Here is a 23,747-nt window from a genome sequence, read left to right as displayed (position 1 = left end):
ACATTCAATGGTTCCAAGAATGAAGGGTCCCCAAAATTACTGAGTAGGTGAAATAGTGGCTCCTTTCAAGAAGATGACCAGTAAGAAAAGTAGAAGCAGAAAACCTCTGACAAGGTCCCTCCCCAAAGGCTCGTAAGTAAACTAAGCTGTCATGGGGTAAGAGGGAAGGTCCTCCATGGATCAGTAACTGGTTAAAGATAGGAATAAAGGGTAGGAATAAATGGTCAGTTTTCAGAATGGAGAGAGCTAAATAGAGGTGTCCCCCAGGGGTCTGTACTGGGACCAGTACTGTTCAACCTATTCATAAATTATCTGGAAAAAGATAAACAGTGAGGTGACAAAATTTGCAGATGACACAGAACTGTTGAAGATAGTTAAGACCAAAACAGACTGCGAAGAATTACAAAGGGATCTAATGAAACTGGGTGACTGGGCAACACAGTGGCAGATGAAATGTAAAGGAATGCATATTGGAAAACATAATTCCAACTATACATATAAAATGATGGAGTCTAAATTAGTTGTTACCACTCAAGAAGGAGGTCTTGGAATCATTGTGGATAGTTCTCTGAAAACATCCGCTCAATGTGCTGCAGCAGTCAAAAAAGCTAACAATGTTGGGAATCATTAGGAAGGGGATAGATGATAAGGCAGAAAATATCATATTGCCTCTGTATAAATCCATGATATGCACACATCTTGAATACTGCATGCAGATCTGGTCAGCCCATCTCAAAAATGATATATTAGAATTGGAAAAGGTACAGAAAAGGGCAACAAAAATGATTAGGGGTATGAAACAGCTTCCATAGGAGAAGAGATTAATAAGACAGACTTTTCAGCTTGGAAAAGAGACGACTAAGGGGCGATATGATAGAGGTCTATAAAATCATAAGTGGTGTGAAGAAAATAAATAAGGAAGTGTTTACTCCTCATAATACAAGAACGAGGGATCACCAAATGAAATTAATAGGCAGGAGATTTAAAACAAACAAGATTTTGTGAAGGCCAAGTCTATGCCAGGGTTAAAAAAAGAACTAGATAAGTTCATGGAGGATAGGTCCATCAATGGCTATTAGCCAGGATGGGCAGGGATGCAAAACCATGCTCTGAAGTGTCCCTACCCTGTCTTTGCCAGAAGCTGGAAATGGGTGATGGGATGGATCACTTGATGATTACCTGTTCTGTTCTGAAGCACCTGGCATTGACCACTTTTGGAAGACAGGATATTGGGTTAGATGGACCATAGGTCTGACCCAGAATGGCTGTTCTTGTGTTCTTACATTTATTTATTCCTGGAATATTAGCAAGAAGCTTGACGTTTTGGCCACAAAATGACCACCATATTCCTGGAGAGAAGACTTGTGTGGATATAGCAGAGACTATCTTACCAAAGTGCCTCTAATAATATTGTTTTGTTAAACCCAATAGCAATCTAAAGAGGGAAAATTGCAGAGGTGATGTTTTGATCCAATTGCAGGTTTGAATGCTAGCCACTGTAGTCTTGATTCTTCTTTACCTTTACAGCAGTTTTACATTCATATAATATAATTGACTTCAATGGAGTTGGTCCCGATTTACGCTATGTAAATGAAAGGAGAATTGGGGCCCTGTAGCTCTAACATTTTAATGTAGCTGCTCATCCTTTTATCAATCAAAGGCAGATCCATATATGTAGGGAGAGCAGGATATTGGAACTGAGGGCTGGGGTGTGAATCAGAGAGTACAACTCTGCCATTGGATAGCAGAACTATCTGTAGGATCCAACACAGATTCATATGTTCCCACAAGCCTGCATGCTATCAGTTGAGGTTGTCTCAACTACAATACTCACTTAGCTGGCCAATGTCATATAAAATGGCATTGACAGTGCTATCCTCAGTAAGGTTCACCAATATCCTTCTAACTAGCTGCTGAACATAGATAACTTGTGTCAATCCAGGTCTTCACAGCTCTATATGAGTGATAGATTGGGGGAAGGCTACAGTTCAGAGGCTGGTGTTCTATGGTAAAATAACAGTTTTTTCACTCCAAAGTAAACATTCAGTTCTACCAGTAAAGCCTTAGACAGGCAACAGAGGATATTACATTTCCTTGTTTAAATGTCTCTCTATCTGCTTAAATAAAATCTCTCACAAATTACCTTTCTGCTAGTGATTTGTAGGATAATTTAGGACTTCAGTCTTACAAGCTTCATGAACTAACTTTTTTGTTCTTCTTGTTTTAGTGACACAGGAACAAAACCTCCAGAAAGTGGCATCTTTGGGCTTATGATTAATATTTCAGCATTTTTAGGTATGTATGGGGTATTTGGTCTGAGCAAATCAAGGGCCAAATTCGGTCTGAACATCAGAATCTGAAGCTAGTGACAGAGCTGGCTGCTCCTATTCCAGTCCCCACAGAATACTGCAGAGTCCACCCCACAACTGCCATAAAGGAAACTACAGAGTGGGGCCTAGGGATCAGTGAGTGTAGACTGTGGGTCAATTCTCTGGTCCACTAAGACTCTTAATCAGTGCAAAATGGCCTTAAAGCAGCTATTCATGACCAGTAGAAGAAAACTGTCAGCTGGCATAAATCTGATTGCACCAGCTGCCTCCCACCACAACCCATAGCATAAGGGCAAGGAGGGGGTAGGGTGGGTGTGGGACAGGGAAGGGTGTGGTAGAGCAGTGGCATTGGGCTGAACAATGCCTGATCCTTCACTGGCATTAGGTTCCTTAGCCAGGTGGATAAATATCAATTATTTTGATTTTTTTTAATATCTGATTTTTTAAAATTTAAATTAAATACAAGTTTATTCTAAAAAAAAAATAAACCCATTTAAAATAAAATTTGAAATTGGCAACCTATGTTGAGGCTTAAACTTACTATAAGCCATTAAAATAATTTAAATTAAATGCAAAAATAAAATTAAACAGTACATGTTTGTTGCTGGTGCAGAGAAAATAAATTTAATAAAATAAATAAATAAAACAAAATAAATATATTAAATTTATATCAAATAATTAAAATAAATTATAAATAAAATTAAGCAGTACATGTTTGCTGCAGGTGCAGAGAAAATATTTTAATCATTTCAGTGTATTCAACTAGTTCAGTTCAATGACTAGTTCATTCAAATGGAGTTGAAAAAGCAGGAAAGCTTTTTGTCCTCTTCCAATCTATGCATAGAAACAGGTGTGAGAGAATGAGATCTACTAGTTCTAAAATCTTGAAAGACATGGTGACCAGAAACATTCAATTCACTAACTACAAACAATACTTCCTTTAATAAATCAATTAGTTTTAAATGTAAAACATTTTTGATAAACTTTTTCATGTATCCAGCACATTTTAAAAATGCTGTTTTTCTGCACTTTGAATTGAATTTGAATATCCATTCCAATAGATTGGCACAAATCACATGTAAACAAATCTAGTAAGCCAGAAATGCATCATTCATTATTTTCTAAACATAATAAAAAAAGAATGTGAATAAATGTAAATTAAGCTATGTAATTACTTAAATAAATGTGTATAGATATAGTATATCCTCCTGGTCAGCAAAAGGAAGAACCTATTTAGCATAAAGGCTATATTTAGCTGTAAATCAATATATTTCAATGGTCACCACCAATTTGAATTAGTCTTTCTTAGGAAAATAATTAAAAAGTACAAATGCAAAACAATTACTTATTTGAATCAAGGTTTCCTGCTTGCTGATTTATCAAAAGCAGTAATTTAAATTGCTTTGATTTAAATCAGTCCACCCTGTCCATCAGGAATCTTGCAGCATGGCCAGGTGGTGCTGAATCAAGGAACTGCAATTGACTCTCTGCGCAACCCCCTTATCTGATGGAGTGGAGAATATAGGCCTGTATATTTACGTGTGTATGCTCACCAGCCGAGAAGTGGTCTCTATACACAATTTCCCTCTCAAATAGTATCTCCTCTAAGGGCATATCTACAAAGGCAAATTGACTCTGTTTGGGGAATTGTGTATAATGCTATATGAGTTGCTCTTCCCTATGTAGACAGGACCTAACTGAGTTATGAACTGTGTTATAATGCTGTTCTTTACCAGGCCTGATTTACAACATATTGTGACATCATCCCGTTATAATGCCATTCTCTGATGCAATTTAGATAATGCAATTTTCCTATGTAAATGTGTCTTTGATAGGAATTAATTGAGTATTGGGGCCTGTGGTTTTGGTCAAGAATATCAGTATACACTGGTTTGGGGGATTCTTATGGCAAGGGCTAGCCAGAATTGGACCCCGAGAGTTGAGAACAATTTCTGATGACATAGTTGGACACTTTCTTTTATTACTTACATTCAACAATGAAACTATACCTTGGTTATTACCAGATGTAGTTCCCGAATATAGATATCCCTCAGGGCAGACTGAAGTCTCATGAACTGTCTATCTTCCAACTTAGTGCTCATCTCTTTGTCATAACCTTTCCTGATGCAGACTACATGGTTGTCAACATTCTCTGCTCCCTAAAATCCAAATTGTAATGGGACTGAAATGACCCTTTTCCCTAAATTGCCTTAAAGTAATTTATGGGGGCAATTGGGGAAGATAGTATTGAGGAGACCCCCTCAGAATGGGATCTGAAAATAATATATTTAGAACTTATTACTTTTTAGTCCCCATCTCCACCCCCATCATAGTAGAATTAGAGAAGATGTAATTCAGGGGATGGTGGTTTTAAGATACTTTTGTAAATGTATATGTTATTTTACCAAAGAAAATGAAAAAGTATAACATCATTGCATGGTAAATGAAAAGAAATGTTTTGGATTTTTTTTTTCTTTTCTGTTTTTAGGTGCAGCTACAATGTACATCAGATATTTAATAGTAGAGAAGCAAAATGAATCATATTTTATGAGTCCTTCATGTAACTTAATTACATTATGTATTGGATTACTGGGCTGTATTGGAATGATCATTGTTGCAAATTTTCAGGTAAGGTCCAATTCTAATCACAGATATAATTTTAATAGTTTTAACAATAAAAAAATAGAGAGGTCTAAATGGTTAATGCTGTATTTATGGATTGGTAAATTAACAACATGAAAAACAATGTCCTCTTTTACTTCCATCTCTTCCACTAGCCTTCCAAAGGAAATATTTGACTCCCAAAGCTCTTAAGGCCAGGTTTACACTAGAAAATTTTGCCTGTATAGCAATATTGGTTAAGGGTGTGTGAAGGTAGATGTGCCCTAGAACACAGAAATTTTGCAACTGTAAGAAGGGAAGTGGGGGTTTACTGAGCTAGACTGACATTTATGTGTGTTTGTGTGTATGTACAACTTGCACCTTTCTGCTGTCTGAGAAAGTAAGTCTTGTTCTAAGAATACTTCAGTGGAAATGCTTTGTTTTTCGTTTGCAAGCCATAATAATTTACACTGTGAAAATTGTAAGTAAATGACTAGGATAATTTACTCATCCCAAATCTTTGTCCATTTCTCTTTCTTTTAAAAAGAAAACAGTCCACTTTCTGAGCTTAAAGATACTTGACCACATTGCATATTCTCACAGAACACACACCATATATTTAGAGATCAAGTAAAATCACCTTCAAAATGCATTTAGTGGTCTAAAGGTATATTTTGATCTTGATGTGCAGTTAGTCAGCTTCTTACCTGTCAACTGATACCATGCAGCATGCAGTAGACTCCAAGTTGGGCTGCAAACTCAGGATTTATTATGCTCTCCAGGCTGGCAGACAGCGGGAACATTGCAGAGGTGAAGGCAAAGTCTGTACTTATTTTAGGAGTGCTGACCAGCGGTGAGGGAGACTGACTGTTCTACTATGACAACTTCTGGGCCAAATGGACATTATGAAGTTCTGATAGCCCTTACCTCCTAATATGTGTCCCATGCTTGCTTTCTGTATCTTCCCGCTTCACTTTTCTCAATACCATTGCTCCTCAAACATTTAACTACAAATATTTTTGAGGTGTCTTGAACCAGAAATAGCACCTCCCTTTACTGATGCCCACTTGCTGGTAGCACACTAAGAAGCCAAGTCTGCTTCTTGTGGTCCCCTCCTCCTCTGTCTCTCAGTACATGCTGTGGAGACAGAGCAGAAAGAGAGAAGCACCAGGCATAAGAAGTGCTCCAGGAACAGAACTGGCAATATCAGTGCAACATCAAGAGCTCCCAGTACAGTAAAGAGGAAAAAAGTAAAATGGTAAGCAGAATGACATGAATGTGAGGTTAGAAATCTTGCAATATGGAAAGTCTAGAAATACTTCAGTTGAAAAATACATATGCCGTCAAGGTGAATAAACTTCTCCTAGCACTGGTCCTTGATCAGAAGGAAAAACTTTGATCCCTGCCCCATTTCCTCCTCTATTTTTTATTTTAACTTTCTCTCTTCAACTCTTTTGTTCTTTCCTTAAAAGTTTCTTGATAAGGTTTTGGGATGTTGTCAGAAAGGGTAAGATGGGTTCTCACTCATTCTGACACTCCTTATTTTACCATTTGTACGGCAATACAAACCAGCCAAGGTCAGGGTCCCATTGTGCTTCATGCTGTACAAACACATAATAAAACACAGTCCCTGCCTCAAAGAGCTCACAGTCTAAAGAGACAAGACAGGCAAAGGAAATATCATCCCCATTTTATAGAAGGAGAACAGACATATTAAGCGGTTTTATCCAAGGTCAGACAGGAAATCTGTTGCAGTGCTGGGAATTGAACCCTGATCTGCTGGAACCTACTCCAATATATTAATCACAAGACTATCTTTCCTCTCTGGAAATTATTTCTTAACTAGATGAAAATGAGATAGCAAGCAAATTCTCATTATTGCCTTACTTTCCTTTTCTATGCTGAATGAGGAAATGAATAGACAGAATTGCAAGGGAACTCTTCAGAAAGTAACTAATGAAAAAAACATCTAAATTTCACCATTTCTCCCAAATTCTTTCTAATTGGAGAAGGGCATATTACACCACAAAGTCCAGTGAGAGGTGCAAAAGGCCATCCAATCCAAGGGTTTTGCAATCATTGCTAAATTCCTGTGTTAGCACTTCTGTAAACTCAGTATAAAATCAGTTGATTCTGTCCCTTGAGGGGAAAAAACTGTTGGATATTATGAAGTGTTTCTTTAATGTTCCGTAGGATGTCATGTAGCCTGCTGTACTTTATCAATAATTTGCCAAAATCTAGAGCCAAACAGTATGTTTAAGTAATTTACAGCATTTTGTATAGTTTATCACCAGCTTTGATTTCACCTCTGAAATCAGGATATTTGAACTTCTGTTTATTATTATGACTATCATTGTATAGCAAAGTTCACCTTTAGCAGAATTGATCTGTTTCAAGCCATTTACTGTGTAATTTAATAATTCACTGTTTGTTTGCCAGTTTCCTCCCATGACTTAATGTGATCACATATTCTGTAGGTTTTTATATACTGATAGTAGAAGATTTCTTAATGGAGTGAAAGAAACCATTTTAATGAGGCAGAAAAATATTTTTTTGTTGGAGTGGAGAGTAGCATCTTTTTATTCTGCCACCTTTGTTATGTGACTTTCTGATAAACTTAGTCATATATTGTTATGCCACAATATAGGCACATTTTGTTTTGTACACAATATTGTGCTTGTATAGTAACCTAACAATGCACAATTGTGTGTAGGGAAGGAACAGAGAAGAACAATAATAGTCAACCAGAGAGAGCTGAGGAGACAGAAGATAGATAAGGCTTGTGAGCTAGCAAATCCATGGGTAGTTTCAAAAACCAAGGAATGCAGTTTTGCAAGTATTAAACATTGCGTGTTTCAGGCTAAAAAGGTCTCCAGTGCGGCCTCCAGCTCTGTTAATATTATCTTCAGGCAATATTTTTAACAAAAGGTTTATACACTGTAGAAATTAAATCATATAAATCATGCTTTGCATCTTAAAAATAATCTCTATTATTGATTTGGTCTATCGGTAGTAAACAAATCCCTATTGCACTGGTGGGACCATCTGGTGATGATGCATAATAAAAACATCCTCCATCAGAAACCAAAACCAACTCCAACCAGGAAAAGATGAAGCAGGAATGAAAAATAGTTTCATAGAGTCAAGAAAACAACTTTGGCATAAAACTCAGAGAGGCAGCCCAGTCCCATCGCTAATTGTGATTCTCATTTGATCTTGCCTGTTTTACCATATCATCTCTTAATTTGTCTTTTCTCTATTGTCTATTTTGATTGTATTTTGGGTATAGCCTGCATGAAAGACCTGACAAAATAAGGACCCAATCCTGCACATTTCTGAGCACCCTCAACTGTCAGACTGTGATGGGAATTGGGGGTTCTCAATACCTTGGGTCCTACAGTTGCATGGTATAGTATGTTAACTGAACAGCAACAATAATTCTTGGCTCTCTGACATAGCACTTTTCATCTGTAGATCTCATAAAGCTGGTTGAAGGCATGTATCACCCCCATTTTACCAGTGGGGAAACTGAGGCACAGAGCGGTTATGTGATTTGCTTAAAGTCAGAAGATCAGCTGCAGAACTGGAATTAGAACCCAGCTCTCTTGACTATCCAGTGTGGTTCCCTAGCCAATGGATCATACTGTACCATTAACTCACTTAGTAAGGTCATGTATGGTGATGGTGGGTTTTTTTGGGTAAACCCTCATTTTTCCCTAGTTACTGAAATAAGTCAACATGTAAAATGCTGTAGTAGGGCTGAATGAGACTCCTAAGGGGCTCACTTCATTCTCACTCTCCCCAGAACAAGTTGCTACATGTTTTGTGAAAAAAACTTCAATGTGAAATTTCACATATGCTGTGAATTTTATAATTTACTTTTATCTACACACATTTTTTGAGATCTGTTGTGAATTTTTAATCAGCAAAATTAGTTGTAAGGGAAGTTGTTTGTTTAGTTTTTTCCCATTTTGGGACTGGGAAAGATAAGGTGGAGAGCATAATTGTAATGGTATTGCTCTTGAATGCTCAGCAGAACAGCCGGAAAGGGTGGGCGCAAGATGGCTAACAGAGTCTTCTAAACAAAAGAACTTCTGTGAAGGTGAACAGAGGTGAATCAGGTGTTTGTTCTCTATTTTTAATCAGACAATATTTTAAAATATAGAAGTGAAATATAGTTGGTGGGCTGGTGTTAAGAAGAGACGGATGATTAAAGAAGAAACTCCTCAGTGCGTGATGCATAAGGCAAAGCAAAAATTTGATATCTGTGGGCCTGATTGTGCCTCTTAGCCATTGCCCCTGGATAAAAAGGAGGTTTCCCCCATAACCTACTGAGGTTCCCCCAAAAGGCTTAGTCCTCTAGCTGTTAGGTATCTGGTAAATTACCTGAGCTCTTCTTCGGAATGTATGGAGGCTGGGGTGGTTGGATGGGAAGCAAAGAAAATGCAAGAAATGAGGTATAAATTAGAGTACAGGGCTGCTGGTAGCAACACCTGTAGTTAAGCTTGCCTAATACTTTCCATTATGAGACCCTGTTTTCATATAAAGATAACAGGGAGACAGAGGGGAAAAAGGGAAATATAGAGGAGGAGCCATTCAGATACCACAGTAATGGGCATAGTATAAAAATATGAACAGAATAAACCACAATGGGGGGGAGTGGAGCAAAAAAGAAGGGGGGAAGCAGATGCTAAAGACAACAAGGTAAAATTACACCATTATAGGAAAGAAAAAGGGGAGAAAGGTGGGAAAGGAAAGAAGATATAACAAAAGCAAGGAAGACATGTTCAGTTAATGCTGTTTTGCACTGCTCTGGTAGCAGAAAACAGCTTAAATGGTTTAACTGGCTATGATGGGGATTCCTCTGTCACAGAGGTGGTATAGATCTGGCATAGTTTAACATACGCAGTTCAAAAATTTAGAGAATCCAAGAGTTCTCTTGACTTTCCATGTACTTTATTTTACTGTAGGTGTCACTTCTATATATATTTCAGAGTGAGAGAATCTTCAACCAAGAGATCATAACATAAATAAAGATGGCTGATGACATGGAAAGGGAAAGGGGCTCGGGGTTGAGAGAGGGATAGAGAGATTTTCACGTCTAAGTCACTGGTTTGAACCACTTCTCCCACCCTCTTATATAGCACACTGTCTGACTGACCATCTGATAGTGGGTTATGTGAAGTGATTTGACAGTTCTAGTCTCTTAGCACTGAGGGAAAACACCACCAAAACATTTCATTGGCAGTTGCAGCAGAGAAATCAAGGACTGGCTGGGTATAGGGCATATGAGCATATCACTCCTAAAACCAGTCCTTCAAATATAAAATGAAGGCATGTCAGCAGATAGCATAGGAAATCTTGCATCACCTGTGTTGTATGTCTTTTGTGGGTAAAGCACTCAGTTTACCAGTGCCTTCAATCTGGCATCTTTCCCAGTCACTAAATTGTATAGGTGGCATTTGGAATTTAGCTGGAACTGGTGGAGATGGTAGTGTACTCTGGCCTGATCAGGTCAGGACATCTCTCAGGATGATGATGGCTTGGTGTCCCAGGAAGTGGTGAGGTGGCAGCAATGATGGTGAAGCTTACCTCAGTACCCAATTTCCCTCCCCAAAGTCTCTTTAAGGACGCAAAAAGGGAGTTATGGGTGGAATAGCTCATCTCTTCATTTTTTCCTCCACCAATTAGGCCTAATTTCCAACACACGAATTTTGGTTAATTGATTTCTGGTCCTCTACTCTTCTTGTTTACTAGTTAAAAAGGTCAACTGATATAATTCAAGGACTGTGGTAAAAGTTTGTTTGTACAAATTCAGTCTGTTTAATTTTTGCTCCTTTTCCCATCAACAACTATTGTTATAGGTTATTGTGAAATTCCTTTACTTTTCCCTCATCCCCCACAGCTCAGCTCACAATTAGGGCAAATCTGTAGGCCTAATTTTTACAACAGGTTTCTAGGCACAACCGTAATACAAATAACCACTCTCTCTGCTGCTTCTGTTTCCAGGAGTTATCTGTTCCCAGCGTCCATGATGGAGGAGCTCTTTTGGCTTTTGGCTCTGGTGTTGTTTACATTACACTTCAGTCTGTCATCTCTTTCAAGTCATGTCCACAATGGAACAGTCACTGTACATGTTATATACGGATGGCCATCTCTATAGTGTCATGCATAGCTGTCATTCCCAGTATCCTTTTTGTGTATCATTATTGTATCTTTACACACTAATGTTGTTCTTCTGACATTAAACCACTTCTAAAATAGGATAAAGACCAGGCTACTGCTTATACTGCAGATGGAGCACCATGTTTAGCAAGTTGGCATTATAAGTAGCATGAATGGCAGTTCTTCAAGTGCTGTTCCCTATGGGGATTCCATACGTGAGTGTGCATGCTCACCATGAGCCGGAGCTGGAACTGTTTGAAGTAGTATCCGTCAACCCACGTGTTCATCATGCATTTACCATGTGCTGCAGCCAAGGTTTTATGAGACTGTGCATGTTGACGTCCCTCCAGTTCCCTCTCACCGCTGCATGGCCAGAGTCAGAATCCCTTTCTTCCTTGTTCTTGAGCGGCGTAACTATCTCTCTGTCTGAATAAGACTGTTCTTATAACTTATTATATATAGTTCTTGTTGAAGTTGATAGTAGTTTATAGTTAGCTAGTTTCCATTACTTTAACCCTGTATGGGGCATTCCACCCGTTGCAGAGACTATGCCTCAGGAAGCTGGTTTAAAAAACTGTGCTTCATGCCCACACTCCTTCTCAGTGAGTGACAAGCACCAGTGCTGCCTTTATTGGCTTGGAAAAGCTTATGTCATCACCTGCTGCTCGATCTGCCACTCCTTTCCACCATGGACCCATAAGGCTTAAGATCTTAGGCTTCGTAAACGTCTCATGAAGGAGGCAATGTGCCCACATGTGCACTTGAGTGTGGCACCAGTGGATCCACTGGAGCATCCAGCCTCGCCATCGCTGAGAGCCTCTCCAGTCGCAGTGGCATTGGGGGCACCGACAAAGCCCCACTGTGCTCATAAGAAACACAGCCATGGGCACAAAGCCAGCTCCCCGAGAGGGACCCTCTCTAAATGCAGCATTATGTTCCCAAGCCAGGCCAGTTGGGTGAGAAGTCGCACGTTGATCCGGCAGCTTCACCTCCCAAGAAGTCTAAGGTGGAGCACAAGGGCAAACATCGCAAATAGCAACCGTCAACATCTTCAGCCTTGGTTGTCGAACCACTGCCCTCTCCCACAGCTCTGTCCACACTGGTGGGACTGTCTAGCCTCTTGCACCCGGTTCTACACATGCCAGGAACACCATCCCCCCTCACACCAACAGCCGAGCTACTGCTTCCCTATGCTGACTCCCCGACACATAATGGGTCACCTGGAGTAGTGCAACCTCCATCACCGGTGGACGAACCCTTGCTCCTTTGCCATTGGTGCCACAACCTGGGCCTTTATCACAAGTCCACTCAGCACCATTGGCTCCACCCAGTCCGATGGCACCACCATTTCCAGACCAGCCTTCTGACTGTGAGTGATCCTCGGAACCGGACTCCGCCTTTTTGTCAGCACACTCATACAACCCAGAGCCATGACACCTACTTTATGCACCAGCGTATGGTCCTCCTGTGGAGCTGTGGTTTCAATACCCCTGAGGGCCACCTGCATCCGTGGACCTGTACGCATAGCCCTACTGGCACTATTGGGACCCCTATTGGGGCCTCGGAGCACTGCCACCTCCTCATCACCAGCCCTCACCGGTTTACACTGCACTCCCCTTTGTTTATGAGGTACCCTGATACGCTATCATGCCTTCTCCACTGTCGGCACTGCCAGAACCACTGATTCTGACTCGTGTCTCTCCATCCCCAGATGAGGTGCTCATTCTACCTTCTCTGTCACTCCCAGACCATGGCCAATACCAAGATCTCCTCTGGCAGATGGCAGGGGCCCTCAATCTTCCATCTGAGGATGCAAAGGATCCCCGGACAAGTTCCTGGACATTCTTCAACCAATGGGTCCTTCACGCATCACTCCCCATTCACAGAGCGCTTCTCCAACCTGCCCAGGCGGCATGGCATAGCCCAGCATCTTGTGCCCCGCACCCAAATGGGCAGAACGATGCTATTTCATCCCTGCCAAGGGCACAGACTTTCTATTCACACACCTACCACTGAACTCTCTCATGGTCCAATTGGCAACCAAAAGAGTCTGACAACAACACTTCAAAATCACTCCTCCAGGTTGAGCAGCCAAAAAGCTTGACTTAATCGGGCACAAAGTCTGTTAATCAGCGGACCTCCAATTCCATAATGCCAGCTACCAGGCTATACTGATGAAATACGACTTTCAGTCACATTCTAATTTGGCGGCGTTTCGGGCCTCCCTCCCAGAGGATAAACAAACACAATTTAAATGCCTCATTGATGAGGGTAAGCTGGTGGCCCAGGTATCTCTCCAGGCTGCAATCGATGCAGCAGACACGGCATCCAACTCCTTGGCATCAGGACTAGTTCTCCACAGGGACTCTTGGCTCCAGACTTCTGGTTTCCCTAAGGAGGCCCAGACCGTCCTTGAGCACCTATCATTCGACAACCAGAAGCTTTTCAGTGACAAGATTGATGAGTCTTCATTCCCTTAAAGACTCTCATGTCACATTTCGCTCCTTGGGCCTTTGCACTCCAGCTCCAACTTGCCTGCAACATCAGATCTCTTTCTCTCCCTGATACCCATCCCGACCTACCCATCAACCCTACCCTCCATGCCAACAAGAACAGCCCTGCCATTGACAGCATGTCCAATGGCCTCAATATCCTGCTACTTCCACATCAACTTCCTCTGCTTTTCCATAGCGCCCTTTCAAACATCCCTTTTGACTCCTCTATTGAGATCTGCGAGCCTTCCTCCACTCCCCTTTGGTAGTCTCGGGGGCCGTCTTGCTCTCTTCGCTTACAATTGGAGCAAGATTACCACCAACCGCTGGGTACTGGATATCATCCACTGGAGGTACCTCATAGAATTCTTCTCTTTCCCTCCTCATCACCCTCCTCCCTTTGGAGGTCTGGGAAATCCATCACAACAAGACCTCCAGGAAGAAGCACACACTCTCCTCCATAAAGGCGCCATAGAACACGTTCCACACCAGTACAAGGCCGTGGCTTCTACTCCTCCTACTTCCTCATACCAAAAAAAGGGGATGGCCTCCGCCTCATTTTGGACCTACAGGCTCTGAACTGTTTTATCCAGAGGTTCCACTTCTGCATGGTCACTCTTGCCCAGATCATTCCCTCCTTCCCTTCTGGAGCCTGGTTCATGGCTCAATATGAAAGATGCATACTTTCATGTGGACATCGCAAATTCCTTCACTTCATGGTGGGGCACTCCCACTATCAATTCTGGGTCCTCCCTTTTGGGATTGCCACTGCCCCTTTCCCTAAGTATTCACAAAGGTATTCGCAGTTGTTTCGGCCTACATGTGACACATCAGACACTCTTTGTTCCTATACCTGGACAATTGGCTTCTGGTTGCATCATCTCGAAAGTGACTCCTAGTCACCATCTGCACACTGCAAGAGTGCCTCACCTATTTAGGGATCTGCATTAACAATGACAAATCTACCCTCGCTCCTACTCGCAAACTCATTTTCCTAGGAGCTCGACTGGATTTCCTTGCAGGACAAACTTTCCTCCCGATGGACCTCTTCGCCACCCTCATTTCCCTCATCACACAACTGCGCTATCGTCCCCGCACACTCCTCCAACAGTGCCTGTTACTCTTAGGACATAGGGCAGCCTGAACCTCCGTCACCCCATACGGACACCTACATATGAGATGCTTTCAACTATGGCTTCGCTCCATCTACAATCCCGAGACAGATCACCTGAATGAACGAGTCATCTTCCCCCCCTCAGTTTTGACTTCCCTCTCATGGTGGTGCAGCCTGGCCAAGGCCTGCATTCCTTTCAGCCCTCCTACACTCACTACCATCCTCACCATGGACACTTCACTCATAGGCTGGGGTGCTCACCTGGAGGGTCATATGGCCCAAGGCCTGTGGTCCCCCAGGAAAGCGAAGATGCACATCAGCATCCTAGAACTATGAGCTGTCCAGCTTATCTGCCAAGCGATCCTCCCTCTCCTGACATGTACAACTCCTCTCGGATAATGACAGTAGTGGTATATATAAACAAACAAACAGGATAGGGCCAGATCTCTAATCCTTTGTCTAGAGACAATCCACCTGTGGAACTGGTGCTTCTGACATGACATCACACTTCATGCCATCCATCTGCCAGGTGCTGACAACAACCTTGAGGATGCTGTCAGCGGCTCTTTCCACAACAACCACGAGTGGAAACTCCACGACCCCACTCTTTGCTCCGTTTTCCGTAAGTGGGACATGCCTCACTGGGACCTCTTTGCAACTGCGATCGCAACTGTGATCAACCACAAGCTTCCCCTCATCTGGTCCAGGGCACTCTTGGGCATGACTCTCAAGTGAACGCGCTTCTCCTCCCATGGACATCAGGACTATGCTATACCTTCTTCACCTTTGACACTCAGGCTTTGCCCACTCCTCCATTTAAATCCATCTAGTGGCACTCAGTGCCTTCCTCCCGCCTGTGGATGGCTTCAATGTCTCTAGCCACCCAACCACTGGTGAGTTCCTGTGTGGTCTCCTCAACACCTTCTCTTATGTCCAAAAACCCACCCCTCCTTGGGACCTTCACCTCATCCTTTTAGCCCTTACCAGACCGCCTTTTGAGCCCCTGGCCACTTGTTCCCTAATTCACCTCTCAATAAAGGTGATCTTTCTGATAGCGATCACTGCTCGATGAGTTTGTAAACTGGCAGCCATGATGACTGACCCACCCTTTACCATGTCCCACAGGGACAAGGTCTTCCTGCGACTCCATCCCAAGTTTCTTCCTAAGGCAGCCTCTCCATTTCATCTCAATCAAGTCATTCACCTTCCCACCTTCTACCCCAAACCACACACGTCCCACAGAGAGTGAGTGTTGCATTCCCCTGACATCCATCGGGACTAGCCTTTTACCTCCAATAAAGCTACGCTTTCAGAACCTCGCCCAGACTTTTTATCACTATTGCAGAACACTGTCGAGGCCGTGCTCTCTCCTCCCAACGAATCTCCAAGTGGATCTCTTGATGCATCTCAGAGTGTTACTCTCCTGAGTCTCTCTGCCACCTGGCATCACTGCACACTCCATGCAGGCACAAGCCATCACATCTGCCCTTCTCGCGGATATTCCATGGCAAGATATTTGCAGGGTGGTCACGTGGTCCTCCATCCACATATCTACCGCTCACTACGCCATCTCACCAGCAGCGGCGGTGGATGCGGCAGTTGGCCGCGCAGTTATACAAACTCTAACTTCTACCGAGCCCTTGGTTCCATCTCCACACTAAATAGTGCTCACTATGCTAACCCACATATGGAATCCATATAGGGACCAACACTCGAAGAAGAAATGGAGGTTACTTATTGTAATTTAAGGTTCTTTGAGATGTGTGGTCCCTATCTGGATTCTGCTCCCATCCTCCATCCCCTCTGCTAAGGGCTCTATGCCTGTCGGTAAGAAGGACCTGGAGGAAATCGACTTTGAACGCACCACCTGGTCAACGCATGATGAGCACACGGGCCGACGGATACTACTTCAAACAGTTATAGCTCCAGCACATGACGCGCATATGCACCCATGTATGGAATCCAGATAGAGACCACATATCTCGAAGAACCTCCAGTTACAGTAAGTAACCTCCATTTATCAGATCTTTCCAGAAGCCATACCTCAGTTGTCAGTAGTGTATTTAAACCTTATGCCCTTTACTTTTTTGGTAGGGGGGGCGGAGGAAGAAAGCAAAGGGGACTCTATCCTAAGAGACAGCTAGTGAATGTAAATACAACACAGTCCAGCACTCGTGTATAAGAGTTAACCCTATAATAACCAGCAACCAACACACAGGGTAGTTGGGTCTATCATAAGAACTAAAGAAAGGTTCTTTTAGGCCCAGTGGGAGCCTACCCTCATTTGGCCCTCTTACTGAAAAGATAAGCAGCCATCCTTGTAGCCCGTACTGTCTCCTCCTGGATAAATGACCTAGCCATCTTTGGATTGTTAGCTAGAGGAACTAAATACTGAAATATGTAAATTTCTATTACGTATTTGTCAAATGTTTTCCTTTTAGATCACCACAGCATCTAAACCACTAAAGGCAAAGGGTCAAATTCTCTCTTGACACACACATGCAACCATCTCCTCAAAGAAGAGACACACTAAGTATTTCTAAAGCCTCAGTGTCATAGGGTATGACTGCTCCATAATACCCCCTGCTGTCCAAGCATAGCTCTGTAGGCAATTTCTGCCTCAATTTCCTCTCATTGAGTTCCCCAAAATAATCCACAGTCTTTCTGTCCACTAACTCCCCGCTTGGAGTCTGCATTTATTAACAAAATAATCCTCAAACTGAAGTCCCAGCATAAAGGACTCTCAGCTCTTTCTAGCTGACCACATCACTATGCTAGATAATACCAAGTATATTTATAAACTAGTTTTCTCGCTTCAACCTATTTCTTAGAACTGTTTTAGATTTTAAATATTTGTAATAGCTTTGCCAATGTGAAGAGGTCAGAAATACCAGTTCTTAAATCTGTTAAGAAATCCTGCTTTGAGAAAACAGAAGTTTCTTTTATGATGATGCCTGGTCATGTAATGTCGAAACTAAAAAACAGAACAAGGGTGACAAATATTCACTTATTTGATAATCTGTATTAATTGCTGACTGTCATGTGATTCTGCTGGGCTTGTGATAGTTGCATTATTAGTGAGAAAAGAACTTTGCAGTGAAGGTCCTGTAGAAAACAACATTTTTCTTGTATATAAAATGTATATTCTATACAGATAAAACAAATTAAGTTTTACATAGTGAAAATTTATGACCACATTTGAGTCAATTGCTCTGTTGGTGCAGTCAACCTAATTGACAGGACAGTGTTCCTGTATAAACACATTAGTATTAGCAGCTAGATCTAAGTCATCAAAACCAAGTCCCCAGAAGAGAAGTCACCTCTGTCAATCATTGTTTTAATCTTCCTGGTACAGATGAGTAACGTGTAATGAACTGGACCACTACCCCTTGAGCTGATCTGGCAGTTTGGTCCTTGGTATTATTAACTAAACATATAATAAATCCAGTGACAGATAAACCAGAGGGAAACTGTTAAACATCAGGCTAGAAAATGTTTTGGGGGATATTTTTACATTACGGTGCTATTTCCACTTTCATCATTTGACTAGGTTCCCTCTTGCCACATACAACCCTAGAAGCCAAAAGTTGATCAAAGCTCAGTGCTGAGGATCCTACTCCACCCTTCATTTTGGCACCCACAATTTCCCCTCTATACTTAATTAGATGACCTGCATGGTCATTCGCTGGTTGGGAGACATGGTGAACTACCTTCTTGGAGGCTAACCACAGTGTCATTCCAATAGGCTTTGATGCAGGCCCCTAATCTGTGAAGTCAATGAGAATCATTCTGTTTATTTCAGTGGGTTTTGGATTGAACTGTAAATGACAATCGTAGCCACACAGCCTAGTCTACTCTTGGTGTCTTCTTCTGTCCGTAGGAATGCCTCATGTCACCCTCCCTGCTTTGCAGAGATCCCTAATCTTATCTATTCAGAGTGTCTTTTGCACTGATCACTGTAAGCCTCTTTGTGGGAATATACTATGTTTGCTTGGCTTTTTAATACTCTCTTTTTATATTGCATTGTAACTGGTTGTTTGGTGTCTGCAGTCTTAGAGAATGGGGGACAGGGAATGCATTATACATAGATATATTTTTAATTATTCATTAAGCAATTTTTATGATTTCCTTTACATTATTTTTCCCAGTGATTGCATGTGCTTCATTAATTTCCATAACAAAAATTGATTGGATTCCAGGTGAAAAGGTAAAACCTTACTAGGTAACCAATTTAATCCTGCAACGCATTAGCTTGGGAACATGACATTATGTACTTTTTAGGTACTTGTAAGGACAAGATCACAAGGAATTTAAATAGTGTGTGACCATAAACTGTCAAACCTCGAGCATTTCCCTATTTAGGGAACAAAAAGTTAACAGCCGGGCTTCTTAAAAATAGTGATGAGGAAACCTCAAAAAGAGCAGACTTTCATTTTAAGGAAGCACCCAAAAGTTCGAGAATCTGAATATGCAAAATTGAGCAAGAAATCTTGTGATAAAATCTCTCTAGAATTGAGTAGTTTCCGCACTTTTAGTTCCTTCTGCAACTACATCCTCCAAAAATGAAATTTTAAAAATTAATTAAAAAAAAAAATCTGATCATCAACATTCAGATAAATTGGTTTAAATTATGGATGACGGTTTAGCTCTGGGTCTTTATTTTATTGGACTTTTTCAGCATCCCTAATTAAAATCCTTGTCCCTGGTTAAGCATTTAGGGTCAGATCCAAAGCCTGTTGGAGTCAATAGCAGTCTTTCCATTAACTTGAATGGCCTGTGGATCGGGATCTCAGAGCACTTCTCTGGGTGAGAAGGATCTCTGGATTTGTGGACAAATTATACCACAGGAGGGAGTACTTTCTCCACAAATGAAGTAAAATAATGCAGTGCCTGCAGCTTGTTACTAAAGTTTAATAAGAGTAATCCAGGCAACATGCTTAGACAAAAAACAGTGGAAAAGCAGCTGAGAAGATGAATCTTAACAAATTAGATTTTGTTTTAATAATGTCAAGCTCCTGTGTTGTATTTTGTTATGGGATGGGGTTCTTTTATTGAAACAGATGGCATATTTTGACTGAAGAGAAACCCCTTTCATTCTGTTTGTGTCCCGTTCCAAGAGAGCTTCTATCATAGCTCTCTTACAAAACACACTAGGTACAGGCACAGTACATGTGGTAAGGATGGCCATCTCTAAAATGTCTTGCATTGCTTGAGGCCTAACTCTATTGACTTCCGTGGCTTTAAACAAATGCCTTGAATTTAGGCCATTGTCTCCCTCATATTGATACCCCTAAGATAGATTTAAATATATAGTAGGAATGATTATGGCCAGTCATTATATCATTCCACTGAGGCTTCCTCCCCCTATTGTTTTTTCACTTTAGTATGCAGGACATATTATTTAATGGAAGAGTATGCAAAGCATACAGTATATTTAGTACTCTGTGAAAACTGAACCCTGTATTAGGTCTGAGGAAACAAAGCACAGGGCAGACCTTCTCAGAGGCACCTTGGATCAGATTGTTGCTGAAATATAAGTGTTTGGGAAGGGGGAAAGAAAGGAGAAACCTTTTTTTCTTTGCTAATTTTTAAATTCTGTTGTTTTTAAATAGAGAGATACTGATCTAACTGGAAGTGGAGTGACTTTTTATATATAAAGTTCACTTCTCTTCATCAGAGTGCAATAACAGTTTTCTTGAAACCTGTTATTTACTGCACAATTTATAAACTTAATACTATCAAGGAAATGCATTTATTTTTACTGGTTATATGTTACTTTTGAAGTCACTAGTTTTGTTATGCATTGCACTATTTCATAATGGTACAAGTTATGTATAATATTGGATAAGTTTTCCTTCCTTTACTCTTACAGTACTTTAAGGAGCTAATCCTGCAAATTTCTGAGAGCCCTCAACTCCTGCTGAAGTTGATTGATGTCGTGGGCTCTCCGTACCTTGCAGGAAGCTCTCAGCATCCTAGCCCAAATAATAAACATCCTGGAATAAAAACATTTGAGCATTGAATGCAAGAATTTGTGTTTGCTGTGGAGGACATCCTCAGAGTTTTCAAACAGAACTAGTTACATGCCACAAATAGAGAAATAAGGGTAGAAGGGATGTTTTAGATCTTATTTATTTATTCATACATTCCATACTTTTCCAAGGTGCACATCACACTAAGTGTTTTTCTTTACCCAAACCTTAAGGAATGGGCAATTCCAAAAATTTAAGCAAGCCCAGCCATTTACATGTTTTATATTCCCAACATGTACATTAGTGAGAATTTCTGTTTTTGCTTAATTTGCCATTTCTGTCTACCACTCCATATTAATTTTGTTTTAGTGTTTTATATGGAAGTGTGTTTTGTTTCTCATTTCCATCAGGATTATACTTATCATTTTGTGAGTGCAATCTGCGAATGGACAGTGGCCTTTGGTTTCATCTTCTTCTTCTTAACCTTCATTAGAGATTTTCAGGTTGGTATTGATAACCCTAAGCAGTAGTTACGAAGGACTATCAATTATATAGTGGTAGGTATTATAAAAATGAATAATTTTTACCTGAGCTAGAAAGTCAAAGGCATTCAGATACAGATTTTATAACACACAGAGCTTATTTCTGGTGTTTCACCAGGAATATTTTTACTTGAATTTTCGAATCATTCAGAATCAAATGTCATAAAATAGAGTATCAAGTGCCTGATCCAGAGCCCACTTAGGTGAATGGATAACTTTACTCATGTGCCCATGTGTTTGCAAGATCAGACCCTGTAAACAGTAAGGTACAAGTGTATAACATGGTACCAAAAACAGTGAAGTTACTCTCTCTGACTGGGGTTTTGTCTGGTTTTTTTTTAAACATCCTTTATGTTTTTCAGAGGGATTTTATGTAAAAAAAATCACTTCAGACTCCCCACGGACACTTTAAAAAAAGGTTGTGCACTTTGATTTATACAGTCCAATAATTTATGGAAGGATGTAGTCGTCATTCATTTTTCTTTTTTAACAAAAGGATTTTCAAAATATTAAAAAATGAAAACCTTCTAGTGCTGATAGGTCACACCTTGATAGAACTGAGCTGATTGTTTTGTATTGAGCCTCTTGGATACTTATTGCCATTCCACCAACCGTGTATCTGTTCTCTGAAAATAGCATATGTGCATCATGCATTCCTAGCACCATATTTGCTCTCTCCCCCACTAGTAGGGCTCACAAATCACAGCCAGGCTCTAACACAAAGCGATAGCCAAATAAACATAGGGATTGGTAGGGCAGCTTTAAATTACACACAACTCAAAGTGTTAAAAATGTAACCATATGCGCTATTTATTTACAAAAAAATTAAAGGACGCACATGGTTTTATTAAGATAATTAAGCAGAAAATGCAAATCTCTTATCCTAATTTACATCCTACAACAGTTTTCATATTTTGTTCATATTCTATCAGATTTAGGCACTCAGAGAAGGGGTAAGTCTTATAGCACTGCACACAGTTCACATGCTGCAGTTTCAGACTCCAATGTCTGACACTTTAACCAGCATAGACAGAAAACCGACCCATATATTACAATTCAAACACCAAATCCTAAACAAAATCTTTTCCCTTCCAAAATTCCAAGTCCTCTCATCATGTTCTACCTTTTGCTGAAACATCCCCATACTCTCCACTATGTTCCCTAGTATTGCATGACACAACACTAATTAATTATATTAAATTGATCTTATTTTATTTTTCCTATAGGAAGTTACCTTAAGGATATCAACAGAAATACATGAAGACTTCTGATAATAGAGAAATTATATTTTTATCAATGAACTTTGTAGGATTTTTTTTTTTTTTTTTTAAGTATTAAAGAAAAGGGTTGCAGTGAAACAAGGGATTTCAATGCTGATATGACATGAAGCCACTGCCTCAATTCTGCAATCTGCATAAACATATCCGAGGACACTTTTTTGATACTAACAATATTTCTAAATTTACTTTTCTTCTGAATGAGCTCTCTTTAGTCTGCATCCTTGCAATATTTTGTAATTTTTAATACTGTCTGATAATTTTTTAAAAAGTACCAAAAGGTGACCTGTAAAAGCACTTTCAAAGTCTGTTAAAGTGTAGAACAGAGACTCCTCAATTTTTCACTTTTGAACATGTCCTGGTTTTTTCATTAATAGTAGTCTGACTAATGGCAATAGTCAAACTGAAAAGGAAAATACGGTTTGCATATTCTTTGCAAAGTGTCAAGAAAGTGAACAAAATTAAATCAGTTTAATTTTAATTAGCATGTTAGCTTGTGCTTTTCTCCCATATTTTCAGTATTTTTTGTCAAGGTATATGCCCTGTTAAGTTGCAAGGAACTGGGTGAGAGGAAGATGATGTTGTGAGTAGACATGATATCTTTGTTCCAAAGCCTACAGTTTTATGGTTACTAGATTTCAGCACTTATATTTTCAAGTTAGTGTGTACTTTATAAGTATCCTAGATGGAAGTTTAGAGTGTTAATATTGCTTGAAGAAATGTTTTCTGCTCATCATTTTATGATGTTTTGTAAGAATATGCCCATTTCTTCTTCCCTGTAGAAGGCTAAAAGCTCCTTATAATGGTGGCTACTGGTGGCTAGCTTAAAGCTGAAGACTGTAATGGGAAGGAAAGGGATAATAAAATATTACTTTTCTGAAAGAATCAGAGGGAAATCAGATGGTTTGACATCTTAAGGCTGCTAGACTAATATGTGGCAAAGGTCTTCCAGGATATGTTTTAACCAATGACAGCAGAAGGAGGGCCTGCCCTAGTGTCATCAAAAAGAGAATGAGAGGGGGGGGGGGGGAGGAGATGGGGGAAGCCACTTATAGTTATAAAGGAACTGAACATCATTACTGAAAGGCTTCTAAGACTGATTTGCTGCTGATTTTTTTCCGACTATAAATCTTTTTAGGGTTTGTTTTTTTAAAGAGACTATTACTGTATTTGAAGAGTTTGGAATGGAAATTTGTTATAGTATTTGAAGAGAGTGCCATATTACAACTAACCAGGACCTAGCATTAGCTAGTA

General features: G+C 40.4%; 1 protein-coding gene across 1 annotated transcript in view; it reads left to right on the top strand.

Annotated features, from left to right (window-relative positions):
• DRAM1 (DNA damage regulated autophagy modulator 1) overlaps window positions 1-23,507 on the top strand; it is a 30,453-nt gene extending 6,946 nt beyond the window's left edge. The window contains exons 2-7 of the mRNA XM_067536202.1: window positions 2,228-2,295; window positions 4,819-4,958; window positions 10,941-11,118; window positions 18,851-18,909; window positions 21,085-21,177; window positions 22,443-23,507. Of these exons, the coding sequence (XP_067392303.1) occupies window positions 2,228-2,295; window positions 4,819-4,958; window positions 10,941-11,118; window positions 18,851-18,909; window positions 21,085-21,177; window positions 22,443-22,487 (583 nt within the window). The 3' untranslated portion in view covers window positions 22,488-23,507. The remainder of the gene's footprint in view (window positions 1-2,227; window positions 2,296-4,818; window positions 4,959-10,940; window positions 11,119-18,850; window positions 18,910-21,084; window positions 21,178-22,442) is intronic.
• Window positions 23,508-23,747: the final 240 nt, after the last annotated feature.

This window comes from Emydura macquarii, unplaced genomic scaffold (assembly GCF_026122565.2).
Source record: "Emydura macquarii macquarii isolate MOO-44397 ecotype Brisbane River unplaced genomic scaffold, CSIRO-AGI_Emac_v2 contig_3530, whole genome shotgun sequence".
Classification (NCBI taxonomy): Eukaryota; Metazoa; Chordata; order Testudines; family Chelidae; genus Emydura; species Emydura macquarii.
The sequence above is the reverse complement of the archived record's forward strand: the minus strand, read 5'-3'. Positions and strand labels throughout refer to the sequence as shown.